At 42.0% G+C, this 21,926-nt stretch overlaps 1 protein-coding gene across 2 annotated transcripts in view; it reads right to left on the bottom strand.

The window, feature by feature from the left end:
• The window catches only part of CFTR (CF transmembrane conductance regulator), an 88,762-nt gene extending 69,758 nt beyond the window's left edge, over window positions 1-19,004 (bottom strand). The window contains exons 1-3 of one of the 2 annotated variants that reach the window (XM_057412180.1): window positions 18,751-19,004; window positions 4,549-4,659; window positions 3,039-3,150 (exon numbers count right to left, since the gene is read on the bottom strand). In XM_057412180.1, coding sequence (XP_057268163.1) covers window positions 3,039-3,150; window positions 4,549-4,659; window positions 18,751-18,959 — 432 coding nt within the window. In that variant the 5' untranslated portion in view covers window positions 18,960-19,004. Of the gene's footprint in view, window positions 1-3,038; window positions 3,151-4,548; window positions 4,660-17,335; window positions 17,487-18,750 lie in introns of those variants that run through there. The other variant, XM_057412181.1, reaches the window with a different exon arrangement.
• Window positions 19,005-21,926: the final 2,922 nt, after the last annotated feature.

The raw sequence follows: 21,926 nt of genomic DNA, 5'->3' as shown, positions 1-21,926 counted from the left end.
GTAGGCTAAATTTGTAGAACTGCTGGTAAGGGGAGGGGGTGTTAAATGCAAACCTGACATGAATAAGGAGTTGCTGGCTTGGTGAGGAAGAAGGCTAAAAAAATAAAGGCAGCAGTAAGATCGCAGGAGCACATAAGAGACAGAGTTGGGTAGGAGGTCACAATAAAAGGGTCTCATCCCAGAGAAGAGTCACCAACCAAGGTAAAAGAGTATAGAAAGAAGGATTATTACAGCCCCTTAGATAGCAAGAGGTCCTGTCCTGTATGGTTAACTGCCCTTCCTGCACAAAGACAAAAAGTGACTCATCAACTTCCATTCCAGCCACACTGCCTCCTGCCAGCCCTGCACAACAGCCAGAAGGCAACCCAGGGTTTGACGCAGAAAAGCCCTCCAAATGAGCACAGACATGACTGTAACCATCATCTCCTCCCCCTGCTCCATTCACAGCCCTTGTGTGTGGAGAAGGCGAGCATGTCATATCTCTTCGAAACAGATCTGCAGCAGTGGTGACTTTATACTGAGGTGAATGGCAGTGAGAGGAGATCTGAAGGTCTTCGCTAGTGACAAAAGTCCAGCAAGTTGGAGAGATAAACACCGGGAGAGAATAAATTTGGCTTGGGAGCTAATTTCTTAATTCCTCTATTTTTAATCAGAATCTGTGTGCACACACATGACTGTAGCTATCCATGAGAATGAAGCAAAAAGATAAAATGTAAAGAACTTTTTCACTCTTAAGTTTTATTTCCAAAATCAAACCTTGCTGCTGAGAAATTGCAGAATTGCTCTTTATGAGCCACATCTGGGGGACAGTCTAAACGTGATCGCAAAAGATTAAGGCCTACAAGGATCTTTTCATTCTAAATCCATAAAGCAGCATGACATGCTGAGGTACATCCTAATTTTTTTAAAGACTAAAAAGAATGTGAATGCTGCACTTTAAAGGGAAGCAATTTCCATTTTTTTTTAAATAACTTTTTCCTTTTTCTTTAGACCATTTTACTTTGTGACTTTCTGATTTTATTACTGAAACTCATTTTCCCTGGACATGGTGTTAGAAGAGAAAGCAGCAGTCGGTTTTTCATAATACGTAGGGGAAAGTCCAATCTGAAGTGAAAAGATATTTCGTTATTAACTAAGCAAATCAAATCAACAGTGATCCAAACCTGAAGATTTGCATCACTAGCAGTCCTAATTAATACACTTGCAAATATTTTACAGGACTTTCATCCCAGGACCCTAAATAAACTTATTCTGTAACGTGCAAGATCAGCCTCTCTTTCACACAGCCATGTAAACAGGAGGAACTCCATGGAAGTTTATTGGGGTGGAACCATTCCAGCACAAAACTGACGTCAGTCTCCAAATTCGATGCTTAACCCAAAAAATGCTCTTTCACCTGAAACATTGCCTGATGCACTAAAAATTTTCACCCTTAAAAAGTTTCCTTTGAATGCTGAAAAGTCTGCGTCAAGGACTTGCATTTTAGTTCTCAGGATATTCTTATTTATGTTTGAAGTGTTGTATACAAAATTATTAACACTTGAGGATACAGGTGCTGGTGTGCTTTCACTTAGCATATATATGTCATGGCTGCCATACAGCAGATTACAATCCTTCTTCATCTGCCTACTAGATCTATCCAGCTTGACATTCCTCTTCTACAGAGGAGTCACTAACAAGTTTATGGGTGTGATAAGAACTCTCAACACTATTCTCCCCTTCCTACCTGGGAGGGGGGAGTCATTCTAATGGGGATGAAGGTTTGGCTTTTTATAATGCTCCTATTCTCTTACACTAGTTCCTTGGGTACTCAATAAAAAGCCAGCAGAAAAGAGAAGTCTGGTTTTATAGCAAGCAATATGAACTTCATAGACATCTGTGGGCTATTTGCCTTAAATTCCCCTTATGCTCTGCCCAATACATGGTCTTGAAAGTACAGCTACACTCACATTTAACACTAATGCCAGTGGAATTAGCTCCTTTCTGCAACAACCTTCTGAAATTAAAAATCTGGCCTAGAGATCTGTCTCACACTGAAAACACTGAGTGCATCAGATCACTTCAGGCCATTTTAAGGAAACTGCTTCCCTTAAAATGCAGCATTCACATTCTTTTTAGTCTATAAAAATTTTAGGATATATCTCAGTATGTCAGGCTGCTTCACGGATTCAAAATAAAAAGACTGCAGCATTTTGAACAAAGAAGTGCGGAGGGTAATCTTCCACTTTTAATACTAAATTGCAGAAACTTGAAAATAACACCGATATTTAGTGTGCGTATTATCAAACAGCAATTTTCAGATTTACAGGCTGGCTATCCAACACACCTAATGAGACACCATTAATAATAAACTATTTTCACAGCTCCTAACCCTAGAGCTAGGATTGTCAAATTGGTGGCATTTTTAAGTCAGGGTAATCCTAACTAATATGTTGGAAAGGTGATTATACAATCAGCTCAGACTTTCACATGAAGTTCCTGATCATAAACATTGCAGCACTAACAGCAGCAAGATCACATATTTCACATGGTTATTTATGCAGAATTGTTACCACTGAGGAAGACTTGTTTATTGCATACATCTGAATAAATCATTTAGCTATGAAGTTGCTGATAGTCACTTTGATAAAATTGACCTAATTGTGTGAAACTGCACTGTAATTTTTTTAATGTAAGTGTTGAAAAAGATTTAGAAACTTCTTAACCCATAACAGAAGAAAATAATTACTTTAGTTCAGCAGTGATACAAAAATTCAAGTGCTCTTACCTGTACTTGGAGAGGCATATGCCAGCACCTGGCACTACATACATTTCAGAATCATTAATATGTATGTTTTAAAGATGATAAGACATTAGCAGAACATACTTGTTTTTTAATGAAGGTCCCTGAATATCTCTGTATTTATTATCTTTATAACCAATACCTAGAGCAAAATTTGTAGCTATTCACAGGATTCTGTAATTAATTCAGCAGTCCCTAAGACTTGGATCTATTTATGGAACACTAAAAGTTTACTAAAGAGAAGATCAAATCTTACCCCTAAATATAACATAATTCCATAGAACATAAATTTCCAGAAAAAGCATCGTCGAAGAGCATTAATAAGTTTGGGTTTTTTCTTTGAAGTTGCTAGTTCTCTGTCCCACTCTCTGAAAAGGAACCAGAAAATAAGACCATTAAGTTGCATGAGCAAATACATGGGTCTATGGCTCTGACATACTTCACTCAAGTATATCCAAGGAGATTTAGCTAAGGTGACTAATGAAAGAAAGCTTTGCAGAGACCCCAAAGACCTGGCCTTCATTGACTTGGTAGATCAATAGAAGTTCAAACCTAGTTCAGTCACATATTTGGCAGTTTTAAATACTCAGCCATACATCACCCTGCAGGGAATTAATTCATGAAAAGGCCACATTGTATGTTTTAAAGAAACCTGCTGTACTTAAGACCAAAGCACAAATAATAGGCAAATAAACGTTTTGGAGCTCTTCCAGTCTGTAAAAAAGAAACCACCAACAAAGCATCAAATATGTGACTCTTCTACTGCACAGCATTATTTTTAATCTGTGTTGCTGTGACCACCATTTTCTATTCAATAATAAATTGCTGACCAGAAGCAGTGTTTCATACAGCTCTCTTCTTCATTTTTCAACAGAATGCTAAACCATCAGAATGTTCAATTTATAAACTATCAAAATACATTAAGCATACTGTCCTGGGCTCAGCAGTAGCAGTCCTCCTTCTTAGTAGCTGGTGCAGTGCTGTGGTTTTGACTTTCGGCCTGGGAACAGCGCTCATAATACCAATGGTTTTAGTTACTGCTCAGTAATGTTTACTCTGACCAAGGACTTTGTGAGTCTCATGCTCTGCCAGGGAGGAGGGGAAGCCAGGAGGAAGCAGAGACAGGACACCTGACCCAAACTGACCAAAGGGGTATTCCATACCACAGCATGTCTGCCCAGTGTATAAACTGGGGGCAGTTACCCAGAAGGGCAAGATCACTGCTCAGGTCAGGCTGGGTATCGGTCGGCGGGTGATGAGTGGTTGTATTCTCTTCCCTTGTTATTTCCCTTATCATTATTATTATTGGTGGTAGCAGTAGTGGTTTGTGTTATACCTTAGTTACTGGACTGTTCTTATCTCAACCCATGGGAGTTACATTCTTTTGATTCTCCTCCCCATCTCTCTAGGAGCAGAAGGAAGAAGTGGGGGCAGGGTGGGGAGTGGGGGGCTTGGCACAGCAGGGCAGACATAAGCTGACCCAGAACACCAGGGAAAGCAACACCAGTGGCTAGGGAGAGGGACTGGATTCAGCCACCTGTGTCTGGAAGAGACAGGTACCAGTATATAGCAATTTAGAGAATCCAGGTGTTACATCTACACCAGTGATCCCAACCAGCTCCAAATGACAACTGTGTGCTGAATGAGAACATATTTAAGCTGCTCAGTGCATGTACCCAATGCTATTTAAACCTTTTTTCCAACATCTTTTTAATGAAAATTGCAGTGATTCCTGAAACAAAGTTATTTCACTAAAGCTGTCATACCTTTCTAGTTTTTCAGAAAGATTATCAGCAGAGTCCGCAGACGGGATTTGGTAAATATCTGACAGCTCTAACCGTCGTCTGTAACCCTTTTTCAAAATTGGTTTTGTCCATCTAAGGGGGAAAAGAAAAAAAAATCACCATTTTTTGAGGTTAATTCTGGAGTTTCATTGTCTCAGACTGAATATTTTGTCCACAGCACCCAAGTATGTCTATGTGCACACACACACATACACACAGAATATGGCATAATACACTGCAGCTCTGCATTACATTTACAAAACCATATTGACAAACATAACATTAAAGCAGTAATTGCAAAACTGTTGCATTTCATCAGTTTTGGAGCAGGATCATGCCCCAGACTTTCTGTTCAGTCAGCAGCAGGCAAACGAACAGGGGATTGCAACCTTTGTACTGTATTTATGAATAGGTGCTATGTCCATATAAATGAATAATATACAAGAACTATAGTAAATTGCATGTAGAAGTTTCATTCCTGTAAGATAGAAAATCTCAATATAGCTTGACTGTTCCTTTGACAGCTTACATTGCAGTATACGCTTAACAACACACCAGGACTTTCACGGGACTCCTCGCAAAATCTTCATTTCATCCATCATATTCACATTTCACATTTCTTTTTTCAAATTTCGTGTTTAAAAAATTAATGCAAATTTAAAGAGCATGCTGAACTAAACCAGAGCAGGAAAAAACCTCTAGAATGGCTACTCTGTAGAAAAAATATTTATAAGCTATTACTAATTTTCATTGAATCATAGAACAATTTGGGTTGGAAGAGACCTTAAAGATCATCTAATTCCACCTGCAGTGCCACAGGCAGGGACAATTTCCCATTGTGTTGGGGGCCCCAGAGCTAAAAGCAGTACTCCAGGTGGGGTCTCTCGAGAGCAGAGTAGAGGGGCAGGATCACCTCCTTTGACCTGCTGGTCACACTCTTTTTGATGCAGCCCAGCACACAGTTGGCTTTCTGGGCTAGAAGGACACACTGCTGGGTCACGTTGAGCTTCTCGGCAACCAACACCCCCAAATCTTCCTCCTCAATTTTATCAAACAATTCAGCTCCTGAAAGCCCTATGAATCCCCAGCTGCCAACTTGTACGAAGTTTTGCAGCAGCTTCTGTTTGAAAATCATTTTGAAAGCACAGGACTAAAACAAAACACAAACAAGCAACTAAAGAACTAACGGAATATTTTAAAACTATTGGAGTTTCTGTTTTACTGCCATTGTCAAAAATATTTCCTTAAAAGAATGAAAAATCTGCAAATGAAGTAGCTTGTGGTTGATTGCTGTCATACTTCCATATGTAAACAGTTTGTAAAAGAACCCAAACACATTATTTACGTTTATGATAAAAGTTATGATCTGCAAAACCTCAATCATTTCAGAATTTATTGTTTTAAAGTGTCAACATAGACAAAAGTTAACAAAACTGAAAAAGAAGTGCAATAATGTTTCACATGGTCACTAAAAAATGCAAACATCTAATTAGAGATGCTTACCCATACACCGATAAGAACATGTATCGCACACAAAGTAATCCATATTCTCAGTTGCTCAACTGCCTCTGAAATTAGACACTACATGAGTGCAAAAAGACCTTAGCACAACAGTCAAAGCCTGTGTGCAACTGTGCACACATACACACACACGCTAACACTTACTTTAATGAAGTTATGAATCATACGAGACATCAGTCTATAACCCCTGTAATTCAGTAAAGCACAAGGATATTTCCCAAGTGAGCAGTTACATCACACCCACTGCAAACAGATCATGTTCTTCGAAATTAGAACATTATCCTTCATTTCTGCAATCATACTACGGCTTCAGACGAACCATATGGGCTTTAGCACAGTCTTTGACACTCCAGTGGCTGAGAAGTAATACATGCTTCGCAGTATGCTACAACAAGGCAAACAACAAGCCAAGAGAGTCTACTTTGGAGAGTCATTGGCAAAGTATCCATAAACTTTACTTCCAGGAAGGGCCAATGTTTTCAGGTCTGTAACAAGATGGATTAGGAGAAAACTGTTTAATTTAAGATAATACTGTTATGTGAAAGTTTTTCATGGCCACTGCAAATGATAAAACACTGATTTCTATTTTCCCAGCTCCTGATGGCAGAAAGGACCAATTGCTATTGGCTTTGTGCACATCTTGGGGAGAAATAGCTAATCCTTGTCTTTCGAGAACAGAAACTTTCATGGACTGACTTCAACAAAAGTTCTGTAAACAGATATTCTGGCAATGATAAAATGAATACAAGTTATGAGACACTAAACAACTACTGCAGCAAATGCAAATAAGTAACAGGACTTCCTAAGCAACCTCTTTAATCCCCAATACCATAGCTAAGTAATAACCTTGCTGAGCCTCTTAATAATGCTTTGAGACTGCAACAAGTAATCCCCAGCTTGTCTTGACAAAAGAGAAATGCTTTACAGTTTCAGACTTCGTATGTTTTTGGAAAACATGTTTCCACTACACATTTGATTTTATTTATACTTCTGATTAGCACTTACCCTGGCATTTTGCCACTGTTAGAAGTAACAAAACATGACTGCATTTAGAAAGTAAGCAGAGTAGCTCTTTTATTATTTGGGAAAGGCATCATTCTTAGCAGATCTACTGTACTCGTAGAAATGTCTCTTGTTCTACTTGGTGCTTAACCAGGTGCACTCCTTAGTGCCACCTAAATTATGTGGTCCCTAAGCTATTGTCCTCTCCCAAGTCAACAAATTTGACACAAAGCTAGTGCAGCCCTTGTCCTCATCTCTCTGCTCAGCAAGTAGCTGCAACTATGGTAGATGACTCCTCCAGCCATCTCAGGAGTGGTGCTGACACCTTCGCCCAGGGTCCTTCTGTTCTGCAGTCAGGTTCCTACCACAGGATGCTGGCAGGGCTTGCACAAAGATGTTCACCTCCCAGCTGCCCTGGCCTTGCTCAGAAGTCGCACCCTAACTAGATCTGGCCAATTTGTGAGCTGTGCCAAGTGGCTTTGGGTTGGAGTGGTAATGGTGGGAGGAGCTGGCCTGTCACATGCTGCTTGTCTCAAGGGACATTTTCAACACCTGCTTGGGTTGTGTTGTCAAGAACTGCGGTAAACAGTATGTATTTTATTAAAAGGAATGTATTAGACCTAGAATACATAAATATCTCCTAAAATGAACCTTTTGCCAGATTCCAATAGCATCCAGTTTAGCATTATGCTCGGGATTCTTTGCAAAGTTTTGAAGTGCAAAATGGTTATACATTAAACTGTCAAGATCATCTGTAGTTATGGATGTTTCCTTATCACCAGGTAACACAGCTCAGTCAGAGTTTGTCAGTGAATATGGCTCTTCTCTTTTTTGGCTTAATAGAAACAATTTGTCAGCATTAATTCTGATTTTTTTCTTCTTGTGGTCACTGAAAATGAGAAATTTATTTTGAAAGAAAGAGAGCAAGAAGGAAAGGAAACAGATTGGCTTTACAGCATTACGTTAGCAAATGCCACCGGATTACTGGCTGGCATTTAATGAACTCTTTCACAGAGAAACCTGTAGTGCTGTCAGTTTTGCCACTAACTAGGAATGTTACTATGGGTACACACACATGAAACCCAGCAGGAGACAAGTTTCAAGGGTATACAGTAGGAAAGAAAAGAAGGAAAACAAGTTGCACCTCTATTATTGATTGTCTCTAGCAAAAAATACCTTATGAGCTTAGTGGGTAACTTTCATTTCCATAACATACTGTTTTAACTTCTCTTTTGGCAGATTTCTAATGACCATTTCTTTGTCATTCACTTTAGCAGTATGTAATAGATTTCTTACTACAGATATCTTTTTCTCCAGCACATTCAATCTCATTTCACTCAAACAAATTGTACCGCTATGACAGATGTCTTTGCCTTTCCAGGGAGTATTAACACAAACTGTCAGCTTGTCAATGGGATTTGACTCTCCCTTAAGGCTACTTTGCATACCACTGAAGAGAGAAAGAGCCTCTGTGCTGCTAAGCCAACTGCGCAGATCTTCCTCCTGGGCACAGGGATTCCCCAGCTCAAATAGGCCTGTCAGGTCAAGAAGCATGAGGTGTTGGGACCATGACAGAGCAGCAAGGCTGGACTATCCAAGACCTGCAAAGCAGAGCAGCTCTCCCACAAGGGTCCCTGATCAGGCTGGTCCCATTTCAGCATGTGTCCTGTGCACAACATAGCAATATATACTGAGAGGTGTGAAGGTGACTATTGACTTCACGTCCTTCTCTTACAAAGCACTGATACCTGCGCTCAATATAGTTAGGCATAGTGCCTGCAGCAACTAAGGAACTGGACCTAAATCTTGAAGGAGACAGAGCAAGAAAGATGCCTCTGGCTTTATCTTATCACTTCTTTTAACAGTTTGGGGGAACATAATCAACCCATGATTTGCCTGTTTTACAAGGTGTTGTAGAGCCACAAAAGCCTACTGACTGCAGGCAAAGACTGAGGTACTAAGTAGACACTCAAAGGGTCAAACCAGCTTCTGTCAGAGGCTCTGCATTCTCATGCTCTCCCAAAAGATACCCATCACTCTGCTGGCAGAACAAACTGTAAATTGTTGCTTACTTTGTACTGGAAGTGGCAGCTCTACTACACTCAGAAATGTACCTCCAGGAGACTCTCTGCACTACCAGCCCTCTGAGCATCCTGCAATGCAGCTGTAACGGGTGACACTAACTCTGCATGATCCTTGCTAATAGACGGGACAAGCCATCGCACCCACAGAGCACAACTGCCAGGCACTACAGCCTAATTCCTGCACCTTGGTTACCCTTGAGTAGTATTGGAGGTACTGTGTTTCGAATTGTAACCTGCTGAAATAGCATGCCCTATATTCTGAAAATTATATCAAACCCTTAGTATTTTCCCCTTTAAAAGCAAATGCAACACTCTGAGCTTATATTTTACACATACTTATTACAGGGCTTCAACAATGGAAGGTAAATGCAGACCCTACTAATGTCTGCTTGTTTGTTGCTTTTTCTCAGATCACAAAAATTAAAATGTAAATTTCTTCACTAATAATTCTTCCACATGAGCTGTTATTTAACATGGAAAATATTTAGCTGCAATATCATTGACTCTGCCACTAGCTGTGAGCAGCACCATTTTAAGAATAATCAATGTTCTGCTGAAACCCCAGGATTTCAATAGCGAATCTTAATTAGGATTACACCACAGCAATTCTTCAGGAAGGCTTGCCTTTTTCTGTCTAGTTTTTGCAAAGTGGCACTCCTTAGATTATTATCTAATCTCTAAATACTTTTTGAGATTAGATTTTTAGCAGAAATTCAATACTTTCTCCTTACAGTTAGTAAGATCGTCGAAGTATTTTGGTTTGCAGAAGTACCAAGAGCTCTTTTTGAGAGAAAACAAAACATATTAGGGGTACAAAGATATTTGGGTAAGATACAAAGACAGAATACATTCAATGTATTAAAATCTGTCAGCTGTTTAGATACGCAAGTCAAGTGTAATATATGCCTCAAATATTTCTTTAACAAAGCTATCAAAATAACATAGTAGTGATGATGTGCTATGAACAGGGTTTGCAAGGCTGTTCCAGCACATACCTACAGTGAGACTGGCTAGGAGAGGATGTTTCTTCATCTTCACTTTTTTTCTCATTTATATATCCTATAGCAAGAATAAGAGAGATTTCTTTTTCCTAGTCCTTTGCAAGACCAAGGAACATTGCAGAAAGTTTGCATCAGCAACACAATTGCAGAGCTGTGCTATTCATGATTAAACTGAATTTTAAAATCTCCCAGATTGTCACTAAAGTGACAGCAACAAATTTCACCCAATTTAGTACTCCACTGACTTAGCCATGCATTTATAGCTACGTTTCATAACAGGTTAGCATACAGTTGCACATCAGGTGCAATGGCCCTCTACAAATCTGTAATTTGTTCCAGCCCCAGTGACTGATATGTTGGGTTTTTTTTGATTGTTTGTTCTCTTTTCTTTGTATTTGTTACCTCTAGAGAAATAAAAGCATTCCAGATTTTACAGATTAACCTTAAACTGACTTAAGCCAAAACAAGATAAAAGTGAAATATCAGATTGACTCCAATACAATAAAGGTTCACGTCCTTTATTTAAAAGTTAAAAAAATAAAGAAAGAAAGAAAACAGGGTATAAAAAGAAAAGTGCCAACATTAAAACATTGGGATATACCAGAAATCAAGGTCCTTTCCAAGCTGTCACTTAAGATTTTCTCCTATGGCACGCCCTTGCCCATAGAGTCAAGGCATTAGTATTGTAGCAGGCCATGCCAAGCACTGCCTTTCTAGGATCAATCCCCTCTCCTGCCTACCCTCTCCTGAAGGAAGGATGTTTACCCATATCTGACAGCCAGGAGGGTTCTAGTTTCAAGGGGAAAACAATGCTGCTTCAAAATATGTCCTAAAAGCCTACTTCTTTCCTCCTTTTGGGAGTTTCATGAAAATGCAGCCTTTCTTTAGTTACTTGCCAACTGTAAAAATGTTCATGCAGATCCTTTTGCTTGTATGAGAGGGAGTGATACACAAACACAGCCTGTGAGTTCTTGCTAATCTCGCCCAGGCATACCCTCTCTCTCATGGAAGGCAGTTGAACTGCATCTGAAAGTTTACACAGCAAAATTTTGCAACATGTATCACTGAAGTCTTCTTATATGCTACAGCTTAATTTGACTTTTGACATTTATTTTAGAGGACATAATGGGACATGTTATTACCTAGATGTCAGGTACCATCCTGCCCCCACAACCAATATACCTGTACATACATGCTGCAGAACAGAAGGGAGGGAAAGGAGTGTGAATTGAAAACAAACAAACAAGATAACAGCAACCTGCAGAACTCCTCTGCAGTAACTCTTGCTATTCTCACCAGTTTGACAATTAGCATATTAAAAACATTCAGATATTCAGAAACTGAGACTCTTCTGTGTGGAAGAGGTGATAATTGTTCACAGTAGAAACATGCTGAAGTAATTCCCTCACACCAGAAATACCCGTGCTATTAGTGTCCTAGACAGTAGATCTCAGGCAGTCTGCACTGAGCCCACCACATGTCCCCAGGATCCTTGTACCACCCCACTTTCTTCTCTACACAATTAGTAAAATTCTTTTTAGCCCATCCTTTGAGCTATCTACTTAGACTTTAAGACCTTCAAAACAGACTTCCTTATCAAATGTTTTCCAGTGCTTAGTACAACAGACTTCAAATTTCTGCTAGGGCATTTAGAAGGCTCTATAATACAGATAATACTACTTTCCCTGTCATTGCCTACAGTGTTTAGAAAAGAATTCAAGAATGGGATGGATTATTTTCTATCCCACCAAAATCAAATAAGCATGGAGGAGAATAAAAAGGTCTACAAATATTTTAAATGCTTAATCATTTAATTTTGAATATCAAGATGGTAGGTCTTCCTCCTGCAGGAGGAAAAGCAGCTTTACATGTATTTCTGAAACTCAGATGCAACGTAATACAGGCAACTGTGCTTTAGAGATACAGAGCAGCCAGAGAAGGTCATTGTGCTATGCAGGGTTTACACTTCTGCTCATTAGACCAAAGATGCAGTATCAGGAGACAATTAGGTCTCACTATTAGAGTGGCTGCGGCTAAAATTATTTCAGAGTAGGAGACTCGGCATCATTTCTCTGGCTCACTTCAAGTTTCATATTTTACTTTGAAAATATTAATAGAAGTCAAATTTCAAAAGGAGTCCAAAACTTGCACACACATCTCTGAACCATCTGGGGGCTGACTTTCAAAAGTACAGAAAGCTTGCTGTTTCAAACACGTCTGAGGTGCTGGTAGACCAGCAGGTCTCCAAGGACCATTTGCGGCAACAGATAAATTGACCAGGCAGTCTAATGAGGACATAATCTGTGCTGCAGCTGCAACTGTGCTTGGTTATCACTAACAGCCAGGATTTATCATTATCTGGGATCACAGGAAGACGGGTCCTCAGGACTAGACCCATAAAGGGCCTTAAGAAAATACTGTGAGAAATTTGCCTTATGTAAGTATCTAAGCCAGCTGTCCCAGCAACTGAGCCATCACACCGTGCAATTAAATGTACCTGCTCATCACTGGCAATATACACAGAGTCTCCCTACTCAGATAGGAAAGACAAGCAAGATGCTACAGCTAGGTATTGACAGGGGATGCTCCAAATACATGTTGGATATGATAATTTCCAGACAACTGCCCTCTGGAGTGAAATGTATAGACATGATTTAGGCCCTTAAGCTTCCTATAAAATACCCAGGATTTCTAGGAACTTGAGACAGGTTCACAGGAAGTTCTGACTACAAATGTACACATTAAATCCCAAAGTTCTCCAGGAAAATAGACACATAAGACCTTCTTTATTCAGGAATCAAAATACTAAGTACCTTCTTGGTATTAAACCTTTAGGTGCATAGTTCAAGGATAGAGCAAGGACTGGCTAGGGCAGGTCTGGCTTTAGTTTGTTTCTCCAAAGAGATTCAAACTAATTATCATGAGAATGCCTTTTCAGACCAGGAACTGTCTTGGTCAAGGCACTCTCAAACCTACAATTACAACTGAATTAATTTAGAAAAAGAGAAAGAATAGCCGTGACTGTAGCTCATGGGCTAGGTACTTTCAAAACTTAAGTCCTGAATTCTGTTATCTACCCTGAAGACTATTAACAGACTTCGCAACAAGTGCACTCAGAACAGAAAACAAGTTGGACTTGCAAACAGGTTTCTTATCCACTGGACTACATTGCCACTCTTATGCTTAAAAAGAATAGCTGAGCCAGAGATAGAGAATTAAAACACCTGCACTACCATACACTGGTAACACTGATCCTACTTCCCAGAAGAGGTGAGGTGGAGAATTGAATTCCTTTTCCTACCCCTCCCAACACACACATAGCAAAGGAAGGAATCCAACATTTATCCCCTACATGCTAAATTGTTCTTGGAACCACTGGACAGCTGTATAAAAAGGCGGCAGGTTACTATTTTTCTGGTTTGTAAAAACAGAAGCAACTAGAGCAAGTCTGACTGAGCCCATAAAAAACATGACACAAAAGCTGACTTAGTTTGCATTTTTCATTTGAATTTAGATGAATCAGGCACTAAACTACTCAGTCCTGCCAAAAGAGATGTCACATTTGTTATATACCAAAGCAAAAGCATATGCCCAGAGAAGCTGTGGCTGTCCCATCCCTGGCAGCGTCCAAGGCCAGGCTGGATGGGGCTTTGAGCAACCTGGTCTAGTGGAAGGTGTCTCTGCCCGTGGCAGGGGAGTTGGAACCAGATGATCTTTAAGGTCCCTTCTAACTCAAACCATTCTATGATTCTATATGCTTAGAGAGTTGGACAGGAGCACAAGAATTGCCTTTTCTGAACTTGTATTTAAATATCTAAATTTGCACATTACAAAATCAAAAAAGCAAAGACCAAAAAAAAAAAAAAACAACAACAACAACAAAAAAAAAAACAAAACAAAAAAAAAAAAAACAAACTAAAAAACCACCACCAGGATTTTCACGAAGTTGCAGCTGTTTCTGAAACTCCAGCATTAACTCTGTGTTCCGGTACCCAGTTAAAAATTGATTAATTAATGATACTTCCTTATCTCAGTTAATCTACAATAAAAACTAGCTGATTGCAAAGCACTCTGATGTTGTTTGTCGCAAAAGGTATGGCCTTGACCCTACAAAACTCCAAGAATGTAAGTAACTGTTGTAAAGACAGAAGTGAAGTTTCACAATGAACACAAAATTAAGCAAACTACTGCTTCTGCATAAAACTCTATTTCCTTTAAATGAGACAGAAAGTTGCCAGTGCACAGCTAAATGCCTTGCTTGTGGTTTGGAACAAAAGACATCAACTCTGAAAATGTAATAAGGAAATTACAACAAAACACAAAAGAAACCCTGAAACCCCAAACACTTAGTAACTAGTGTTTTCCAATTGGCATCCTAATCAAAGATCTCACACCACGTGTCTCCACACCTCATTTCATAACCACCAAAACTCCATTTCTAAGAAGAAATTGTTGAAATTTTAGGATGACAGTTGATGTCAGCAAAGGTTCCTGAATAATAACAACTAATACTTCAGTATCACTTCTGCTAACATGACCTTCAGCTTATTGCCCTATATTCAGATAGGCACTTCACACATAATTGCACAGGAGCCTTCTATAAAAGTTACTTCACTGCAGCATTCTGCAATGTTGCACTTGAAAGCAACTATTTCATCATCACTGGAAAAAACCAACCTTTTTCCATACATGCCTTTTGGGGCTTTTTTTGTTTTGTTTTGTTTTGTTTTAAGAAAGAATTGACTACTTGTTTCAGATATAATGCCCTTGAGTTCTGCCTCACACCCTTTTCATAGAACTAAATGTAGGCATGTCCTGGAGTACCTTACTGAAAACAATCAGTATCAGAAACCAATGATGTGTACAGATTCAGTTAAAACACTAACAGAATATTCTGACATCTTAGAAAACCTTGTTCCAATCTCAGTCATTAATCACTACTTTGTGGATGTTTCCAGTTGAGTGGACAGATCTCTTGCTACTGATACATAGCAAGTGCTTCCAGCTTTGTAAAGCTCATCACAAATAATATACTTCAGTGTCATGAAAAATTATACCTTGAAGAATATTTACAATGTGATAACATACCTTTTAATAATCTTTAGCACTGATCCTGATCTACTTTTGATGAGACAGAAACTGATGGAGTCCTTGAAGACTGAAGAGATATATTTTAAAACAAGCTAACGTGTTTCATCACTGTAATGTATGTTTTCCAAATGTTTGTTTATTTATTTGTTTGTTTATAAGAGAAAGACAACTTTGCTGCCAAACTGGATGTAATTCATGTTATTCTTTTGGGGCTTTCACTTTTGTGACCTTTTTATTTCATATAATATTTGTGAAGAAACAAAGACATTCACAGTGTATGTGGTAGTACGCATGTAAACAGAGACTTTGTCATTCACAGAAACATCATTGCAAAGGTATTAGAACCACATTAGATACTTCACAGATGTACACATGTAATTTTGGTTGTTCTTACCCTGTGAACTGAAGGTTTACTTTAACAGCCTGATTCTTCTACAAAACAATGTTTCTGTAAAGTTTTGTAAAGAAATTTCTCTGCTCTAGTCAATATTCATCATAAACCTCTTTTTATATACACTCAGATACCTGGTAAAATATAATGTATCATGCATGATAAGATGATTCAAACATCACTTAATTGACCTAAAGACTACGATTTTAAAAGACCAGGTTAGTCAGGCCCAAGGATGGTTAAGTATGTACTTAATAAGCATGAACCACATCTGGTTTCAGCCACAGGAAGTTTAAGTAAGGCAGGAATCAGAAGTATATTTGCTTTATCTTACAGGGGTGTTTTTCTTGACACCTTCAGCATCACAGGTTCTAAGGGAGCACTACTCTGATAGAAGCTTTACAAATAAATAAAATTAAATAGAAAAAGGGGCTAATATACAGCCTTATGTAATATTAAGGGGCTAATATACAGACTTATTTTCTACAGATTTGTGTCTTGTACTTGAGAAAAGCACTGACTGAAACTTCTGCGGAGAATCTGTGAAGGCTTGCACTCCCATCATCCACACTCCCTGGCTCTAGCAGCATTTGAGAGCAGTTGCAGCTTCTTTCCCACTGCAGCACCACTGGGGGACACCTCGAGGGACCTCACCTTTACCTGGATGTTTATAAAACTTTAGGAACAGGTTACATTTGGGATCATTCTCCACTATCACATCTGGCTAAAATGAGCCCAAGTGGGAGAGGCAGGCAGAGAGCGATCCATGCAGACCCACTTCCTTAAGAAACTTTAAAAAAGGGTCCAGGCCAACCTGGAAAGGGAAGCTATCCCAAATGGACTGAAGTGAGCTAAAAGCCCCCAGTTGTTCAGGCAGAGACCTCGTGCCAATGTTATGGTTTTACATCACCTGCTCCCATTTCAGTCACTATGTTCACTACTCACAGGTTTCCTCCCCTCCCTGCAATGCAAAAGACCCTCCAGCAACAAAGAGGGGAACCAGCACCCAGGAAAAACCTGTGGCATGTGAGCCAAAGCCAGAAAAATTATTTGCTCTTTCCAGGTGGCAGTGTTATGTCTAGCATTGTCACATAAAACATGTTCAGGCTTCTATATTGTCTAATAGAGCACACTGTGCCCAGGCGTTGGTATTGGCTCCTTCTTCCCTTTTTATTTGAAGTTGTGAGAAAGAAAAAGCGACAGAGACTTTGCTTGTTAGGAAAGGCTTACAAGGAACTGTTTCCAGTACACTCACACACTGAGCAAATGCTGAACACCCAAAAAGCCAAACAGAAAGAATCCTTGCTCCGAGAGCATTTCCCCTCAGCTCCCCACCACCCCGCTGTGTTTTCTCAGTTTACAGTGAAATAACAGATTAACTACTTGAGCAATTTACCAAAGGTTGCTCAAATTCTGTCATAAACACATCTGTCCAGGTCCAGCGAGGGTTTATGACACCTGACAGACAGAGCCCAATCCGGGTGCTGAAAAGCCAGCAACAACAACAACAAAAGAAGCGAGATCTCCTCATTCGGCACCGCGCTGCCCTCGGACCTTCCCAGAGCTGACTGGCGCCCAGCGCCAGGCCCCCAAAGCCCGACAGAACCCCCTGCCCGGCCGCTGCCCGCCCTGCCCGCTGCCCCAGGCAGCACGTGTCCCGCCGTGGCCGGGGCTCCCACCTGAAGAAAAGTTTGGAGAAGATGTTCGCCTTCTCCAGGGGGGACCTCTGCATGGTGCCTGGTGCGGTGCGGGGCGGTGCGGAGCGCAGGGGACCAGCGGCAGCCGCTAGTCGCTGACACCTTGCTCGTTCACCCGCTCCGCTCCCGCGGCTCTCCCACCTTATCCGCTCGGCCCGCTCCGCTGTCCCCGCCTGCCGCTGCCCCTGCCCCTCTCCACGCCTCTGCGTTGCCCAGGTTCAAAAGCGGGAGGGCTGGGGACCCGGCCGCGCGCTGCCGCCTCCGCCGCTGCACCCCCGGCACCGCGCCCCGGGCGCGCCCCGTGGCTCCCCCCGCTTCCCCTCGCTGCCGCCCTCTCCGCCCTAGCTCCCCGCCGGCTCTCGGCCAGCCCGTTAACTCCACCTGCCGACTCCGCTCAGCGAGGCACCTCGCGGTGGGTCACCAGCGTGCCCCCAGCGTGCCCCCAGCACTGAGCCCCTCGCCCGAACGGGGGCCGTGGGGCAGAAGCCGCCGCTCCAGACGCGCCACCCGCCACCGCTGCGGGGCAAGGGGACAGCGCAGCGCCGAGAGCCGAGGAGCCCCGCTGGGGCACGGAGCACCCTCGGCCCCTCGAGCGCGCAGTTACCTACGGCCGAGCCCCCCCCGGTTCACCGGCAGCCAGCTCGCAACCTCCGGGGCCCGGAGCCGGATTTAACGGCCACCTAGGACCAAGCCAGGAGGCCCCAGAACCCCACATGCTCCCCGGCTGCCCCTACACCTGTGCGCAGCCCCTCGGGGCAGGGGCGGGCGGTGAGCCCGGGGGAGAGCACATGTGCACGGCAAGGGCCATCATACTCACTGCAAAATGCACCCGCCTCAGTTTTGCGAGTTTTCTGTCAGACACAGCTACCTGGGCCGAGGGAAATTGGGACTGGAGGTGCATCCTTAAGAAGTTTAGCCCAAACACCCAGGTTTAACACTAAAGCTGTTTCTGAAGCATTATACACACTCTGCAGAAACAAAATCACTGCTTTCGGAGCGCACAGCAGAAAGCATGCTTAAGACAAAGACGACAATAAGCCGGAAAAAGAACTTGTGATTTAATTCTGTATAAGACAATTTTATTTAATGCTTTATTGTGATATTTACAGACTCCAGTTTCCTTTCACTTTTGCAACCTAAAAAAAACACGGATGGAAAAGGCCACGGTCTCCCGGGCACGCAGCCGTCCCCTCTCAGCTGGTCTGTAAAGGGGCAAAAGCGCTTCTCTACGGGCTTAGAGACCACGCTACAATTTAACCAGCTGGTCCTCTGCAAACTTCGCAGACGTTTTTTATTTCTCCACCTCCCGCTACACCCCGCTGTGTTTTCCTCAAGAATTTCTCTGCCTTGGCAATCCTCCCTCACTGACTGTGGATAGCCAAGAAGTGCCCTCTTACCCTGTCACCGCACCGGGTCCTTTGTGTCTCAGACCTCCCTCGGATCCTTCCCGATTCTGCTTTATTAATGACAAAACCAGCAAGAGACGGGGGCAGGCAGGACTCCAGGAAACTGTCCGCGCTCTATCGTGCCCTCCGACAATACAGCGCGGAGAGGCAGGGCCGAGTCCGGCCGCGCTCCACCGCAGCGGCGTGCAGCCCTTCCGCATCCGCCACCTAGCGGAGCCCGGCCTGGAGCACCCCGCACCGCACCGCACCGCGCACCGCACCGCACGCTGGCCTTCAGGAGAAGCCGGGAGCAGTCCCTTCGGGCGTTTGGTGCCGGTCCCGCCAAGAAGGCACCTCCCGCCGTTCCCTGACGCTGCTGGTTGGTGCTCAGGATGCTCAAGAAGGAGCTCGGATCAGGATTCTGACCCCTCCTTATGCTAGAACTGGGGCAAGGTCGTGATCCCACATGCTCTATCCACCTCTGAAAGAAGCTAGCTCTCTGGCGGTAGGCTGTGGCATACAGATCATAGAATCACAGAACCACAGAGTGGTTAGGGTTGGAAGGGACCTTAAAGATCGGCTAGTTCCAACCCCCCTGGCACAGGCAGGGACACCTTCCACTAGACCAGGCTGCTCAAAGGCCCATCCAACCTGACCTTGAACACTTCCAGGGATGGGGAAGCCACGACTCCTCTTACATCACCTAAGTCTCCAAAATTCTTTCACACCATTAGAAAATGGTGAAATGCTAATTTAAAGACAGACTGGAAACTGACTCTTCTGAGCAATAAATACACCCCACACCCCCCAGCCCCCACCCACACCCCCCCACTATGGGCTTTTTCCCTTCCTGGCCTTTGGATCTCTGGTGCAGGTGAATAAAGCAGGAGCTGAGCACAGGATTAGACTTCTTAGTAGTTTACATTAGAAAGTGAAGTATGTTAGTCATTTAAAACCTTTCGTGGATCTGGTCCAAACTGCTTAAAATGTCAATGTCTAATGGAGCATTTTTTATATCAGTATCTCCTTGAGCTGACTTACAAGCATTTTTAGCAGATTTGGGACTAACAAAGACATCCCATCAGTCACTGCTGATTATGTAATTTTTTTCCCTGAAAATTCCACCACCTTTAATATGCCAAGTTCTCCAGATCTGTAATTTTTAACATTTCTTCTCTACACTTAGCATATTTCTTTGCCAACTTCCTTAAGTACCAGCTATGGCTAAGTTCAGCACCACCAGAACCCAGGGAGTGATTTTTCTCCTGCTCTGTGATCCAATAGTTTTGCAAATAACTCAGCTACTTTCACACAAACACACACACACGCACCCCCCAGTCACAAACTCCTAATTAGTTGCATTTTACATAATTATTTCTTGTCATTTTTCTCAACTGCTTCCACTAGTACATCTCCTTGCCCCAGTTTCTTAAACTGAACATTTTGTAGTTTCAGAGCTACTGTTCTTCCTAATCTTCTCAAAGATCGTGAACATACTCACCTGACATGAATGCAAAACTTGTTGTTAGCATTACTGTGAGTAGGAATAAACCGTAATATTTCTATTCTCTCCAGAGACTGGACCTCCAATTTCAGAATTACCTATGAATTTCATTTACATTATTTTCTTTCACTTCCACAGAAATGCAGCTTGCGATGATAACAGCCACATTATCCTTTAACTGTGTCCACACCCACCATCTATCTAACTTTCTGAGGACAACGTGGTGAGGCTGAGTTAGAGCCAACGGCATGAGAGCAGAACAAGTACAGACTGGTTACCCGTGACCTCACTGCAGGAACTCTGACTACTGCACTTGCATGAGGGTACTTCAACCCGGTGAGATCCAGCACACTGTGCTCAGCCTGAAGCCGCACGCGTGGGAAACAGGCTGGCTGGTTAGATGCTTTCATGTTCACAGCATCTCTGAGAGATTCTTACCCTGGCCTCCCTTGTGCACTTGGGTACACATTCACATTGCCCTCCAGGACCACCAGATTGCATGAAAAACTCCTTAAAGTCTAGCTGACACCAGTGTGGTATATGAACTTGGAGAAAGAAAACTCACTTAGTGATGGTGCTACAGGAGGTAAGGATACGCACCGTATGGCATAGGGCAGGGCAGGAGAAAGGCAGGGCAGGGGGAAGACAGGCTTTACCTGCCACAGAGTCACCACTGAAATTCTGCAATCCTTTTCCTAGGTACAGCAACACATTAGACCTCTGGGGATTTCTTTTGGTTTTATCCAGCTGCTGATTTTCAAGAAGGGTAGAAAAAATTAATTACATTTGAATCTTTTATTAGCTAATTTCAATGGACAAAAGGGTAGAAATTATTAGTAGAAAGAGAAAGCATGATCATTTTAAATACCATCTCTGTAGAAAATGAAGCTAAGTAGCTGCAAAGTAACACTTCAAGTCACTGGTTTCTTTGTTGTTGTTGTTTTGCGTTAAAAACTCACTGTTTTGTTCAGTCTTACAATTTCCATCCTCTGAAAACTTCGTTCTTTAAAATAGGCCTGACAAAAACCAAGCAAACAACCAACCAACCAAACAAATGGTCCTTTGCTTGCAGGGACATGGAGAGAGAAAACAGGTATCAAGGTGAAGTTTATTTTCTTTGTTATGAAGTTGAAGCAGCCAGACCTGTCAATCAAATTACTAGCCAAATCCGCATTTTTTTCCCCGAATCTTTTAATTTACTGTAAACTAGTTCAGTTGCAATGTTTTATTCAACCCAAAAGCAGAATAGTCTATTCTCCACATTTGTTTTTAGTAAAAGCAGGGAACTTGCTCCACAAACCTGACAATGGCCTTTCCCCAAAGGTTCCCAGTGCCCAACAGGACTCTAGTACACCTGGCTTCACTTCCTCATACCAAGTGATTTAAATAATGGTGGGAGGTCTTGCTTCAAATCCTTTTAGATGAATAACCTTAAGATGTGGGTGAGGTATAGCTCCTCAATATCACATGTGAGATGGGTAACTTCATCACTATTCATCCAACTATTCTTGCAGCAAAAGCAGGCTGGCCAGCTTTCCATATGGTATGGCTTTACCCTACAGTTTTCATTTACAAAAAAATGATGACCCTGACTAAAGGCTGCTCACACTCCAAGATAGAGACAACCTTAATAAAGGACTCAAAAGAGTAAAGCATAACAATGAAAGAAATTTGCCAATTAGAG

This window comes from Pezoporus wallicus, unplaced genomic scaffold (genome assembly GCF_028554395.1).
Source record: "Pezoporus wallicus isolate ANWC-B61680 ecotype Strahan unplaced genomic scaffold, APGP_CSIRO_Pwel_v1 contig_3858, whole genome shotgun sequence".
Lineage (NCBI taxonomy): Eukaryota > Metazoa > Chordata > Aves > Psittaciformes > Psittacidae > Pezoporus > Pezoporus wallicus.
Note: the sequence above shows the minus strand (reverse complement) of the source record. Positions and strands in the feature narration are given on the sequence as shown.